The sequence below is a fragment of the Phycodurus eques genome, chromosome 6 (assembly GCF_024500275.1).
Source record: "Phycodurus eques isolate BA_2022a chromosome 6, UOR_Pequ_1.1, whole genome shotgun sequence".
Classification (NCBI taxonomy): domain Eukaryota; kingdom Metazoa; phylum Chordata; class Actinopteri; order Syngnathiformes; family Syngnathidae; genus Phycodurus; species Phycodurus eques.
In genome coordinates, this window is record NC_084530.1 from 31,878,920 (window position 1) to 31,894,354 (window position 15,435).

At 46.9% G+C, this 15,435-nt stretch overlaps 2 protein-coding genes across 4 annotated transcripts in view; one reads left to right on the plus strand and one right to left on the minus strand.

Annotated features, from left to right (window-relative positions):
• The window catches only part of dzank1 (double zinc ribbon and ankyrin repeat domains 1), a 36,616-nt gene that overhangs the window by 2,984 nt on the left and 18,197 nt on the right, over nucleotides 1-15,435 (plus strand). The window lies entirely within an intron of this gene.
• Nucleotides 1,681-15,095, minus strand: polr3f (polymerase (RNA) III (DNA directed) polypeptide F). The gene is made up of 9 exons (XM_061680562.1): nucleotides 14,910-15,095; nucleotides 10,359-10,476; nucleotides 10,216-10,283; nucleotides 10,074-10,141; nucleotides 9,563-9,675; nucleotides 9,137-9,280; nucleotides 6,243-6,350; nucleotides 5,975-6,166; nucleotides 1,681-1,891 (listed from the first exon to the last, which is right to left on the minus strand). The coding sequence occupies exons 1-9, from the start codon at nucleotides 14,969-14,971 to the stop codon at nucleotides 1,814-1,816; spliced, it is 951 nt and encodes a 316-aa protein (XP_061536546.1). The 5' UTR covers nucleotides 14,972-15,095; the 3' UTR covers nucleotides 1,681-1,813.

The window sequence follows — 15,435 nt, forward strand, 5'->3', positions numbered from 1 at the left end:
ATCGCGCTACTCGTCACTTTAAACCGCATCCACTCCTTTAAGTCTTGTCACCCTTTGCACAATGGTCATTGCACCGGACTATTGCAATATTAGTCATTCGAAGTGCTAGAGGACTCTGCATCTTTTGCACAATTGTCAAAACAAAAACTTGTACCGGCATTACCCCATAACTAGCAACCCTTTATTGCTCAGTGACTGTTTTTCTCAATGTCTTTATGTCTCAAAAGTGTCAATTGACCGTCTGTTGTCGTACTAGAGCGGCTCCGACTACCTGAGACAAATTCCTTGTGTGTTTCTTGGACATACTTGGCAAATAAAGATGATTCTGACTTTTTGGGATTGTGCCCACAAAGTTCAACCTCACTTCCATCAGACCACAACATTTCTTCACATGCGTCTGTGACATTTCAAGTTTGTTTGATTCTTTGTGAGACAAGGCTTCCGTCTTGCCACATAACCTCGTAGGCCAAACATACAGTGGGTACGGAAAGTATTCAGACCCCCTTAAATTTTTCACTCTTTGTTATACTGTAGCCATTTGCTAAAATCATTTAAGTTCATTATTTCTCTCAATGTACACACAGCACCCCATATTGACAGAAAAAACATAATTATGACATTTTTGCAGATTTATTAAAACAGAAAAACTGAAATATCACTCAGCCAGAATTAGTATTGAGACCCTTTGCTGTGACACTCATATATTTAACTCTTTTGCTGTCCATTTCTCCTGATCATCCTTGAGATGGTTCTACACCTTCATTGGAGTCCAGCTGTGTTTGATGATACTGATTGGACTTGATTAGGAAAGCCACACCCCTGTCTATATAAGACCTTATAGCTCACAGTGCATGTCAGAGGAAATGAGAATCATAAGGATCAAAGGAACTGCCTGAAGAGCTCAGAGTCAGAATTGTGGCAAGGCACAAATCTGGCCAAGGTTACAAAAAAATGTCTGCTCCACTTAAGGTTCCTAAGAGCACAGTGGCCTCCACAATCCTTAAATGGAAGAGGTTTGGGACGACCAGAACCCTTCCTAGAACTGGCCGTCCTGCCAAACTGAGCAATTGGGGGAGAAGAGCCTTGATGAGAGAGGTCAAGAAGAACCCAAAGATCACTGTGGCTGAGCTCCAGAGATGCAGTCGGGAGATGGGAGAAAGTTCTAGAAAGTCAACCATCACTGCAGCCCTCCACCAGTCGGGGCTTTATGGCAGAGTGGCCCGACGGAAGCCTCTCCTCAGTGCCAGACACATGAAAGCCTGCATGGAGTTTGCTAAAACAACACCTGAAGGACTCCCAGATGGTGAGAAGTAAGATTCTCTGGTCTGATGAGATCAAGATAGAAACTGTTGGCCTTAATTCTAAGTGGCGTGGGTGTAGAAAACTAGGCACTGCTCATCACCTGTCCAATACAGTCCCAACAGTGAAGCACGGTGGCGGCAGCATCAGGCTGTGGGGCTGTTTTTCAGCTGCAGGGACAGGACGACCGGTTGCAATCGAAGGAAAGTAAAACGATCAAGATCACAATAAAAAGATCAAATCGGCACATCCAACCATCTGTCTCTTCTTTGAGCCACGACATATTGGCGCTGTCGGCAGCGGAGAGGTCGCGGACATCTGCGGGCCGCCAATTTGACACCTGTGCAGCGTAGAATGTACAGAAAGTAGAGCGAAACGAGATGGCGCATGGATGACTTTATTGAAGATAGGAAAGTGCTACATTGCATGTCGTTACCCAGAATGCAATTGACATGCTGTTCAAAAAAACATGAATTATAGAAACTTGTTGTGGGAATCAGTGACGACGTCAGTGTCAGAAATCGAGCCATTGATCCAAGTAGATGCAGTTGGACGGCGAGATCTCGCCGCCTTCGTGACAGTCGTCGAAAACCTGCCAAACGGCAAAGGACGACAGATGTCAAATTCCCAAAAAACATCTTTTTTTAACAAGGAAAAACAACATTATAATATTGAACTTTGTAAAAACAAGGTAATTTGTGCATCAGGATTTAATGTTGCAATCCAATTCAGTGTGCTGTTCCTTCCGGTGTTCCTCCCTTGGCCATTGGGAGGTATACAATAAATATATATACAGCATATGTCAGTCATGCAAACACAAACGAAGAATAGACTTCTTATACTCAGTGAGTTGCTCTAATATTAGTCATTCTTCGCAGAGGATAAAGAATATATGCCTGTGAGTATTGGTTTATCTGTCCACACGTGTTGTTCAGCCATTTGTGTTCAAATATAAGTTGCTTAAAGTGTTATAAAATAGTAACTATCGACGCTAACGTTATGTCGATGCCAAAAATGACAGAGGAGCATAAAAATTGTACCGGCATTACCAGATAACTAGCAACCCTTTATTGCTGAGTGACTGTTTTTATGTCTCCAAAGCGTTCTCTGTCAATTGACCGTCTGTTGTCGTACTCGAGCGGCTCCGACTACCGGAGACAAATTCCTTGTGTCTTTTGGACATACTTGGCAAATAATGATGATTCCGATTTTGAAGACTATTAGATGTATAATGTACATAAAACATGATGTATGAGTGAGCTGAATGAATCTTCAATAGATCTCCGGAACTGTGCGAAGTACCTCCTTGTTTCAATCAGAATCAGAATCATCTTTATTTGCCAAGTATGTCCAAAACACACAAGGAATTTGTCTCCGGTCGTTGGAGCCGCTCTAGTACAACAGACAGTCAATTTACAGAACACTTTGGGGACATAAAGACATTGACAAAAAACAATTGTGCAAAAAGATGCAGAGTCCTCTAGCACTGAGAGCAGTTCGAATGACTCATATTGCAATAGTCCGGTGCAATGACCATTGTGCAAAGGGCGCTGAGACTTCAAGGAGCGGATGCGGTTTAAAGTGACGAGTAGCGCGATCATCTGGGACAATGTCGGTTGTGCAAATGTTACAGATACTCCTCAATCAGTGTGCAAATGGAGCAGATGCGACTCTGGCACGAGTGGCCAGTATATGCAAATAGTGCAGCGTGGCGAGACAACTACAGCGAGTGCACGAGTAATACATAATTGGCCCCACAGAAATGTGACAACGAACTCAAGTCAAAAAATTGCCAGCTTATTGTAATGGAATTATAGGTTAGCTGTTTAAGAAGTTGATCGCAAGAGGGAAGAAGCTGTTGGAATGTCAACTAGGTCTAGTTTGCATTGATCGGTAGCGCCTAGCTGAGGGAAGGAGCCGGAAGAGCCGGTGACCGGGATGCGGAGGGTCCGAGAGGATTTTGCACGCTCTTGTCTTAGTTCTTGTTTTAGCAGCGTGCAAGTCCTCAAGGGTTGGTAGGGGGGTACAGACAATCCTTTCAGCAGTTTCGATTGTCCGTTGCAGTCAGAGTTTGTCCTTTTTTGTAGCAGCACCGAACCAGACTGTGATGGAAGAACACAGGACCTGATTCGATGACCGCTGTGTAGAACTGTCTCAGCAGCTCCGGTGGCAGGCCGTGCTTTCTCAGAAGCCGCAGGAAGTACATCCTCTGCTGGGCCTTTTTGAGGACGGAGTTGATGTTGGTCGCCCACTTCAGGTCCTGAGAGATTGTAATTCCCAGGAGCTTGAAGGTCTCGACGGTTGACACAAGGCAGCTGGACAACGTGAGGGGCAGCTGTGGCGAAGGATGCCTCCTGAAGTCCACGATCATCTCTACCGTCTTGAGCGTGTTCAGCTCCAGGTTGTGTCGGCCGCACCGCAGCTCCGGCCGCTCCGCTTCCTGTCGATATGCAGACTCGTCACCGTACTCGATGAGGCCGATGACAGCGGTGTCATCTGCAAACTTCAGGAGTTTGACAGTCGGGTTCGCTGAGGTGCAGTCGTTCGTGTACAGAAAGAAGAGCAGCGGAGAGAGGACACAACCTTGGGGCACCCCAGTGCTGATGCTGCGTGTGGATGAGGTGGCCTCCCCCAGCCTGACCTACTGTGTCCTGCCCATCAGAAAGCTGTAAATCCACTGGCAGATGGCAGATGAGACACTGAGCTGGAGAAGCCTGGTTGAAAGGAGGGATGGTGGTGTTGAACGCTGAGCTGAAGTCCACGAACAGGATCCTCGCGTAGGTCCCTGCACTGTCGAGGTGTTCTAGGATGAAGTGCAGTCCCATGTTGACTGCATCATCCGCAGACCTGTTCGCTTGGTAGGCAAACTGCAGGGGGTCCAGCGGGGGACCCCTCTTGAGGTGGTCCAGCACGCGTGCTGGGACAAACTCCGACTGCGACGGACAATCAAAACTGCTGAAAGGTTTGTCGGTACCCCACCTTGAGGACTTGCACGCTCCCAGAACTAAGACAAGAGCGTGCAAAATCCTCTGGGACCCTCCGCATCCCGGTCACCGGCTCTTCCTGGCTCCTTCCCTCTGTTAGGCGCTACCGATCAATGCAAACTAGAACGAGCAGACATTCCAACAGCTTCTTCCCTCTTGCAATCAACTTCTTAAACACCTAACCTACAATTCCATTGCAACATGCTGGCAATTTTTTGTACTCGAGTTCATTGTCACATTTCTGTTGGGCCAATGATATATTACTCATGCACTCACTGTAGTTGTCTCGCCACGCTGCACTATTTGCATATCTGTTGTTGACCAATACTGGCCACTCATGCCAGATGTAGCATCTGCTCCATTTGCACAATCAACGTTGTCCCAGATTATCGCGCTACTCGTCACTTTAAACCGCATACACTCCTTGAGGTCTCGGCGCCATTTGGACAATAGTCATTGCACCGGACTATTGCAATAGGAAGAGGAAGAGTGAGGCTACAGGGAGAAGAGATAGTAAGGGTGGAGGACATGAAATACTTGCGGTCAACCATCCAGCGCAATGGGGAGTGTGGTAAGGAAGTGAAGAAACAGGTCCTAGCAGGTTGGAATGGGTGGAGGAAAGTATCAGTTGAGTTATGTGACAGAAGAGTCTCTGCTAGGATGAAGGGCAAAGTTTAGAAGACAGCGGTGAGGCCGGCCATGATGGACGGATTAGAGACTGTTTCACTGAAGAGAAAACAGGAAGCAGAGCTGGAGGTGGCGGAAATGAAGATGTTGGGGTTCTCTCTTGGAGTGAGCAGGCTGGATAGGATTAGAAATGAGCTCATCAGAGGAATAGTCAAGGTTAGATGTTTTGGAGACAAAGTTAGAGAGTGTAGACTTCGATGGTTTGGACACGTCCAGGACAGATAGTGAGTATATGGTAAAACGATGATGAGGATGGAGCTGCCAGGCAAGAAAGCTCGAGGAAGACCAAAGAGAAGCTTGATGGATGTCGTGAGGGAAGACATGAGGGTAGTTGGTGTAAGAGAAGAGGATGCAGGAAAAAGAACATTCATTCAAAACATTCCTCTAGCAAGCCTTAAACAAACGTCCTCTCCTGTCCTGAGCACCAGTGACCACCAACGCACGTTTTTCCCCATTTTGTCCTCATAATACAGTCAGCTCGCTCCGCTCTTGTTGTCGTTGCCACGAAAACGAGTGTGTCCGGTCGCATTTGACACGATCAAGCCCAATGATCATAAGAAACGGGATGCGGTGGTATCGGAATACAAGATTTTATAGCAGTAGTCTGACATTGTGCAATCGTGAACGAGCCAATTTGTCTTGTAGTTTGCATTACGTGTTGTCTGTCCCACACCGCTGAAATATTTTTTTAAATAACTTTATTGGCCGTCAGATATTTACAGGACTACGTCAAAGGACACGCGACAAGGCTAAAAACAAACTAGCTTTTGGATTCAAATATACTCTGCACGATGGTGACGCGGAGGAAATGTCTTTTGCGGAGCCGATCAATGATGTCATTGTTCGGCTGGGCGAATTATGACATTAAAGCCGATCAGCATAAAATGCAAATTATCGTCCGATACCGATCAGGCCGATAAAATCGGTGTGAAGTCTACTTTTTTTTTTGCGCGTCAATTTCTGGTGGATTTACGCAATCGGTGGCAGGAAAACAGGCACGTTACCGGGCAGAGTCCGCAAGGCGTCTTGACCAGGCCGGTGGGCGCGACGACGACATTGACGGCGCGGTACAGTTTGATGCGTCCGTCCACGCTGCCCAGCGTGCCCTCCTTGGCTGCCATCACATTCATCTCCACCTTGCCGTCGTACACCAGCGTGTCCAGGATGGTCTCGATGTCATCCATGGACAGGTCCACCTGGCGAGGCAGAAGAGCAGGGCTGTGGATCGAAGCTCAGGGGGTGGGGCTGAGCCACCTGAGGGGGAGGGGCTACCTTGCTGATGCCTAGCTCGCAGATGTACTTCCAGACTTCATGCGAGGTGGCGAAGGAACTGTTCCTCTGGAGCATCGGACTCTGCTTGCTGTCCTGTGCAGACTCCGCCTGGCAAGCACCAGTGCAATAGCGTTAGCGTAATTCAGCCCCCGTTTGAATGATCACAATGGTACTTCCCAAAGCCGTAGAAACTAAAGGGTGGACCCATTTGGAATCCCTACACTTACTCATCACTGGTTACATCCACGTCAAATTACTCCTCTCAAATCCATGTCATATGGTTTACGGACGCCATGTTATTTCTATTCCCGGCATGGACTAGTGTTAGCATCAGACAGTTTTTGGCCTTTTTTTAAGTTGATTTTTGGCAATTGGGGGGAATTTTTGTCAAAATGGTTAAGTGGCTGTAGACTGTTCCACTTGTCCCAGACAAGTCATGCGGATCATGCGCATCATTCCCGAAAACCCCAAAAGACGACACCTGTGGGAAGTAAACCCTACAATATATGAATCAAATATTAATCCAACAAAATCTAGCATTTTTTAAAACATCGGTGCTCAAGAATCCACGTCCCCTTTTGACGGCCTTGGTAAAAACAACAACAACAACAAAAAACGTGTCGGAAAAGACCTCATTCATGGTGAGAACTTTGGCACTTATTCCGTAGGTCTGGATTTAAAAATGAAAAAAAATCCTCCCAAAATTGACTCAGTAGTAATTTCAGGCTCGTTTTCTGATATATTTGATTTTCAGCTAGATTTTGGCCCGCCCACATATATTGACGCGTCAGCCTGTCACAGCCCCAGCACGTACTAGCAGGAGCCAAATTACATTTCCTCATTGAACTTCTATATATTCTGGTTGCCTATATTAAAAGTCTGGCATTTTTTTTATACCACAATAACTGAAAACTGTGAAACATGTTGGAAGGCTTGTTTGATTAAAAATAAAAAATAAAAAAATAAAAACCGACGATTGAAATGTCTCCTTGAGGAAAGAAGATATAGCCATGTCATGCCAGATGACATGCGTTACATAGCTTTATGTCCCAAAACAGTAGGTAACAATGCATGACAGACATGAGACATGAAAAAGGGGCGCTGTCAAAACAATGTCACCAACAATTGCTCCAAAAATGATGGATATTATTGGAAATGACCTCCAGTTTCATTGTATTGAGCAAAAATACATGCTTGAACTTGGTGAAATATGGACCGTGAAGACCATACTGTATACAGTGGGGCAAAAAACTAGTTAGTCAGCCACCAATTATGCAAGTTCTCCCACTTAAAAAGATGAGAGAGGCCTGTCATTTTCATCATGCACATGATCCAAGATGGCGCCTCCCTGTCTGGACGACTCAGATACGTGCTCCCTAGTATTGTCTCTGTTTTTTGTGGTTTTTGTTCGTCTTTTGAGATATTACACGACTCACTTACATAAGGGAAGACTTGCTAAACATCACGGAGTCTACCCCAGACTTTCTTTCAGCAACATTGGCAACTGCGCTCAGCTCCCGGCTTCCATCTTCACCGGGCAAACCGCGTCATAGAGTTATATGCTTTTATATCAACGACAAATTATGTACGGACGTACATAATTTGAGCTCAGCACACACGGCAGCCCGCATTTAGAGTTGCTGTTTTTGAACTGTAAGCCATTCTACTCGCCTCGTGATTTCGCATCTTTCATTCTCGCCGGTGTTTACATTCCACCTCAAGCTAACACGAACGCCGCACTGCTAACGGTCGCTGAACAAGTAAACGAAATTGAAAAAAACCAACCCAGACTCACCCCTCATTATTCTCGGGGACTTTAACAAAGCTAAACTCAACCACAAACTCCCTAAACACAAGCAGCACATTGACTGTCCGACCAGGGAAAATAACATTTTGGACCACTGCTATACTACACTAAGTAACGCATACCGTGCTATACCTCGCGTAGCTCTGGGCTTGTCTGATCGTTGCTTAATTCACTTAATACCAACATACAGGCAAGAACTTATATGTGCGAAGCCTACGGTGAAACTAGTGGAAAAAGTGGACCAACGAAGCAAAGATAGAACTTCAAGGCTGTTTCGACTGCACAAATTGAAGTGTCTTTGAAAATTCAGCTGGCAGCCTGGATGAATATACGGACACTGTCACATCCTATATCAGTTTGTGTACCAACAAAGTCATTTCGCACGTTCAATAACAACAAACCGACACAACCTGGAGCTGAACACGCTCAAGACTGTAGAGATGATCGTGAACTTCAGGAGGCATCCTTCGCCACAGCTGCCCCTCACGCTGTCCAATTGCCCTTTGTCAACAGTCGAGACCTTCAAGTTCCTGGGAATTACAGTCTCTCAGGACCTGAAGTGGGAGGATCAACATCAACTCCATCCTCAAAAAGGCCCCGCAGAGGATGTACTTCCTGTGGCTTTTGAGGAAGCACGGCCTGCCACGGGAGCTGCTGAGGCAGTTCTACACAGCGGTCATCGAATCAGTCCTGTGTTCTTCCATCACAGTCTGGTTTGGTACTGCTACAAAAAAGGTTTCAAATCCCCATTGATTCATTCATAGCACTAGATTTCAGAATCAGAATCTGATTCTACGAAAAGAACTGCGAGTGACACTGTTCAGAGTCAGATTCTAAGAAAATGAAAGCTGCTTGTGACAGTGTCGAGAATCAGAATTAGATTATATTCTAAGAAAAGGAAAACTGCTCGTGACAGCTTTAGGAAGTACTTGGCATGGATGAGCGGAAGGATCTGTGCTGTGCTTTTTCTCACGCTGTGTCACCATCCTTTGCTCTCTACACTTTTCTACGGCTTTGGTACAGCCTCCGCCTCAATTAGAGCTAGGAGAACCCCTGTGCAATGCGATGTGACGTAACGCGACATCACCTTGCTGTGCAGGAACTTGAAGCACTGCTGGTTCAAAACCTCCACGAACTCCGACTCAAAGTCCTGGTCGCTGTACCAGGCGCCGCCGGTCACCGAGCGGTCGGGCTGAACGTTGTACAACATGTACACTTTCTTCTTGGATGCCTAAACGCACACATGCGCGCACACACACTCGCACACACACCCTTATTCAGAATTTGAAACGTGTGCGACTTTTTGTGCTAATGAGGTGCACATTGAAGCTTCTAAAATGTGTATATTGTGGACGGCTGTAATGGAATGTGTGTGTACTGTAATGGGAAGGTAAGCTTGCAGAGGCTTCCAGAAGGTTTTTGAAGGTTGTGGATTGTTCTGTGATGTGACGGAATGTTCTGGAAGGTGGTAAGAAGGTGACGGAAGGTCTTGGCCAGTTGCGGACAGACTCACCGCCACAGACTTGACAGCTTTGATGAGTTTTTTGCTCTCCAGGTTCTTGAGGATCTTGTTGATCTCAGTCAGAGGAAGGTTGCTCTTGAAGCGGATGTCTCGACTCCAGATGCCTGCATGCACATGCACACGTCACGCAAACGTCTCACACACACACACACTCAAACACACACACATTCGCCCTCTCACACCCCACTCACTCCCTCTCACACACACAATCACTCAAACACTCACATGCACTCTCAGTCACAACACATTTGCTCTGACACAAACTCCCTCACACACACACACACAAACACTAGCTCGCTCGCTCTCTCACACACGCACACACACACACACACACACACACAAACACTCAGTAACGCACACGCTCGCTCTCACGCCTGCGGGCACACACTCTCTCTCTCTCTCTCTCTCTCTCTCTCACACACACACACACACACACACACACACACACACACACACACACACACTTGTTGTCTCACTTTGACACGCACACACACACGCTCACCTTTGTTGGCGGCGTCTTCAATGATCTGGTAGACAAGCTTCTCCTGATTGTCTGAACCTTTCATCTTGCTGGCATCACAAACAACAGCTCACATGACAACACGCGCTTCCTCAGTGTGTGTGACGTTAGCGTGTGGCGTTACCTGGCACTCTGCGTGTCCTTCAGCCTGTAGAGGAGACCGCTGCTGTTCCTCAGAAGATCCAGCAGACCCTGCCGTACAGGTCAAGCAGAGGTCACGCAGCGGTCACGCAGAGGTCGGGCATGCGAGGTCACGCAGAGACCGACCAATGAGAGCAGTTTGTTGATGGCCATGGCTCTCTGCTGAGGTTCCAAATGAGGCATGTCGTTCTGGATCACCTCGTCCGTGATGCCGTGAGGAAACTGCTGACACAGTGCCTTGATCCTAAAAACAAGCATAGGCATTGATCCCATATGTTGTAATTAGGCGACAGCAATGATATCACTACAAAGGATTTTTACTGGATCTTGGATTGAACTATCTACGTCTACTATATAAAAATCCCTATATCGAGAGCATATGAAAGTCAAATCAAATAAGGCCCCTGGTAGTGATGGCTTGAAGGAAATTCAAAGCCTTATTACGATGAAGGTACGCAGGAATGAATACATATGTAGCGTGACCCCATTTACACTGGAACTATAGGGAGGGGTGCAGTGCGAGCTGGGCGGTGGCCGAAGGCAGGGACCTCGGCGGTCCGATCCCCGCGAGCTGGCTCTAGGGACGTGGAACGTCACCGTTCTGGCAGGGACGGAGCCCGAGCTGGTGTGTGAGGTTGAGAAGTTCCGACTAGACGTAATCGAGCTCGCCTCCACACACAGCTGCACTCTGGTACCAGTCCTCTCGAGAGGGGTTGGACTCTCTTCCACTCTGGAGTTGGCCACGGTGAGAGGCGCCGAGCAGGTGTGGGTATACTTATTGCTCCCCCGCCTCGGCGCCTGTACGTCGGGGTGCACACAGGTGGACTAGAGGGTAGCGTCTCTCCGCCTTCGGGTGGCGGGGAAGGGTCCTCTCTTTTGTTTGTGCCTATGCACCAAACAGCAGTTTTAGAATACCCATCCTTTTTGGAGTCCTTGGAGGGGGTTCTGGAGAGCGCTCCCGCTGGGGACTCCATCGTTCCGCCTTTGGGACTTCAATACTCACGTGGGCTATGACGGTGAGACTTGGGAGGAACGCCCCCCCCCCCCCGATCAGAACCCCAGCGGTGTTCTGTTATTGGACTGTGCCCATCACGGATTGTCCATAACGAAGACCACGTTCAAGCATGAGGGTGTCCATACGCGCACTTGTCACCAGGACAACCGAGGCCGCAGTTCGATGATCGACTTTGTGGTTGGATCTTCGAACTTGCGGCCGCATGTCTTGGACACTCGGGTGATGAGAGGGGCGGAGCTGTCAACTGATCACCACCAGGTGATGTGTTGGCTCCGACGGTGGAGGAAGATGCCGGTCCGATCTGGCAGGCCCAAACGTTTTGTGAGGGTCTGCCGGGAACGTCTGGCAGAATCCCCTGTCGGAAGGAGTTTCAACTCCCACCTCGTTAGTTTGTTTTTGTATTTTGTTTTATTTTAGCATCAAGTAACGTGAATAAATAAAGGCATATTTTTATAATAAATATAATGGAAAATATTGCTCAGTCGGAAAAGGGTGGCGAAGCATTTAGCATGACGTTCCCCACGACGTACTTCAGTTGGGCACAGACCGCAAATAACTTACATGTTGTTTGTCCGCAAAATAGTCCCACACCGACGACGTGTTTTTTCACGGACAAGATTGAAAAAACTTTATTGGCCGTCAGATACTGACGGTACTGCGCCACAAGACACGTGACAAGGCTAAAAATAAACTAGCTTTTGGATTCATACGCAATGGCGACGCGGAGTTAAATGTCTTGTGCGAAGCCGATCGATGACGTCACTGATCGGATCGGCGAATGACGACGCGAAAGCCGATCAGCATAAAATGCTAATTATCGGCCGATACCGATCGCACCGATCAGATTGGCGTAAAGTCTAATGATTATTTGAAAAAAGTCCCCGGTGTGTGCTGTACACCAGAAATTAAACCAAATATATAAAAACAAATAAACTTTTCTCTCACAAAATAGCGGTTTAAAATATAATAAGAACTAAACGACACCATGGAGTTTAGGAGACAAACCTGCTGTCTGTGCCACGAACGGCAACAATGTAAACATTGAGGGAACACCGTAACTGACTGCCCATCGGTGCTGAAAACCAGAAATTACATAACAAAACGGGTAAAAACAACTTTTCTTCTTCTTTCTTACTGTCTCAAAGGAGTCGTGACAGCCCAGCGCTCTCTGTGCAGCCAGGTTAACAACAGTGTGCAAGAAGTACACACTACACGACAGGTGTTACGGTTACGGCGGTGTTGCAAAAGTCATGTTTTGGAATACGCACAATAGTAGTTAGGGTTAGAATAAAGTACCATTGGCACACAGTCATCATACTCGCGCGATTGGACACAACATTGGCGCTGAAGATGGACTTTCACTTTGCGCCGTTCCCCTCGTTCCTCACACTCCCGCCGGTCCACGCTATGTTAATCCACAACTTGAGCAGCAGGGCCAGCGCATTTTCCGCACAGGCCGTGCTTCCTCAGCAGCGGCGGGAAGTACATCCTCGGCTGCGCCTTTTTGAGGATGGCGTTGACGGTCTCCCACTTCAGGTCCTGAGAAACTCTAATTCCTAGGAACTCCTGAGCATGCCGGCAGACGCGCGATATTTGTTGATACGGACTCACGCTGGCCCCACCGAACGCAGGAGGGCCCTTGTGTGTTTTGATGTTAATTCCATTTGTAGATCTCATTTATCTTCCAGTGAGCGAACGTTGCAAAGGAAGATGTGTAGGAGCGGTGTTCTGGAGGGGCTAGCGTTGTTAATCTTAGCTGTTAGCTCACCACAACAACGGTGCCTCCGCATCCAGCCAGCGCACTCCCCAGCCCGCTCACTCCTGAGTCAGCTTGAGCTGCTATGAGAGTCCGTCGCTTCGTAGGCCGCCGGGTCTTGCCGAGCGTCATAGTTACGACCTTAAAGTCACTGGATGTTTGTCATTTCAGCAAATGTTGGCGATTATATGCTACTTTACTGACTATTAGAGACTATTTTTGGTGTTGTAGGTGAAGAATTTTAGTGAGAATATCCATAACTGTCCCAAGCCAATCCAAACAGCAGCCGCTGGCGACCAGGGTTGTTTTATCAAGAGAATCTGTGTTGAGGGTAATTAAGTACCTGCTGAAGATCATTCTCACAGCATGTAAAAAGGTCCTTACAAAGAAACGGTTTAATCCAGGGCCTCCGACGCCAGATGACTGGTTCATAATCATAGACACAATACATGACACGGAACTATTAAACTGCAAACACTGGCTGACCAGACAAACGAACTAGAAAAAAGCCACCCACATCCCCCCCTTACTATTCTTGGGGACTCGGGGGGGCGGCGGGTAGCACGGTGAAAGACTGGTTAGCACATCTGCCTCACAGTTCTGAGGTCCCGGCTTCAAATCTGGCCTCCCTGTGTGAAGGTTGCATGTTCTCCCCGTGCCTGCATGGGTTTTTTCTGGGTACTGCGGTTTCCTCCCACATTCCAAAAAAAATGCATGATAGGGTTAATTGAAGACTAAATTATCCATAGGTGTGAATGTGAGTGTGAATGGTTAGTCGTTTCTACGTGCCCCGCAATTGGCTGGCGACCAATTATTCAGGGTGAACCGCCTTTTGCCCGAAGTTAGCTGAGATGGGCAAAAGCACACCCGCGGCCCTAGTGAGGATACGCGTTTTGGAAAATGTGTGTGCCTACATGTCGGAGCAAGTTTAAAAATGATAAATCATTAGCCTCTCGTGGGCAGTTTACTAACGGGTGGGTGTAGGACCTCCAGATGACGAAGCCGGCGAACAATGCCAACATCGTCATTTGTACGAACGTACATGGAGCTCAACCAATTCCTTTTTAAACGCCTGTTTTAAAATTCCACTTAAGCATCCGACGTCTCTTTGTGAGCTCTGAAACTTGGCTTCCTTCGATGTCTTCTGCCAGACAGTTGTTGAGTTTTTGCCCTTTCCGATTGAGTGAGGAGGCGCTGCACCGCCTAATACAACAACGTTTGACCATATTTCGATTGGGTCAGCAAAATATGACAATAAAGAGGGAACGCCGCGACAGAGCTCATCTTGCTTTGGACACAAAGAGACCACGCGTACTGCGTAGCCCCCAAAATGGTCATTTCGCCCATGGTGCGACGCGGCACGACGAGACTTTTCCACGTCTTATTCGGTTGACATTTTCTGAAAGAGATGAAAATGCTCCTCAATTGTGGTGTTCAAAATCACACGTACGCAGCATCTGGACACGATTGAAAACTATATGGACGTGATTCACGAGTATCATCATTCTGAAGATGCGCTTGCTCTCAATTTGGCCTGGAAAATGAGAGGACGCCACCACTGAAAAATATGAAAATGGCCTTATTAAACATCACATTTTCATCTCAACTAATAAGAAACATCTGGGCATTTTTCTACCAAAGAGTCCAGTTTTCAGTCACACATTTCCTATTGATTTACATTAATTTCTGAACAAGTCAATTGGGCCATTTTGTGATCCAAGATTACTAACATACCTAACCTCCCAATATAGTGATGGATTGTTTTTAATGGACGATATGGTCTAAATACAACATGTATGTGGCATTTCAACATGAAACTTGCCAACAATGCATGCAACAATATGAAGTCTGCGCAGTGTAAAGTGCATTGAAAGATAGAAAGAGCAAGAAAAAAAGTGTGTCAGACCTGTTTTCAACTTCGGCGGGCTCACAAACGTTCGTTTCCATCTTCACTTTCACTTCTGACATGTTCACCGTCCTCCTCGCCACTTCGTAGAATTATTACACTCGACCAATTGTCCTTGTTGCCGCACTAAAGACAAGACGAGATCTTTTGAGCTGCTAGCCAGCCATGCTACACGCTCTTGCGCTGGCCGGGGTCCTACAAAGCTGACACAAACGCGGGGACGTCCAAACGATTGCCTGATCTAAACCGTACCATTTGTCACATTGTAGGACCGATTGGTAAATGACGAGAGCAACTCGACTTCGTGAAATATAGCTTATACGATAAATAGCCCCTTTAATATTAAGACTAATAGACTCATTCTTGTTGATGCTGCACTAAATTGTATTGGCTTTTTAAAATGTATTTTTAACGTTTTATTTAGAAACAAGAAACCAACAAATGCAATCGCCAGGGGGTGAAATCCAAACAGAGGCAAACATTCAGTCTCATGACGGAAATAAATTATATAGAGCACGTAACTCTC

Coding starts and splice junctions, on each gene's coding strand:
- polr3f (XM_061680562.1), bottom strand. CDS start 14,971: ATGTCAGAAGTGAAAGTGAAGATGGAAACGAACGTTTGTGAGCCCGCC. Junction 9,676..10,073: donor TGAAGACGCCGCCAACAAAG/GTGAGCGTGTGT, acceptor ATGTGCATGCAG/GCATCTGGAGTCGAGACATC. Junction 6,351..9,136: donor TCAAGTTCCTGCACAGCAAG/GTGATGTCGCGT, acceptor GGTGCTTGCCAG/GCGGAGTCTGCACAGGACAG.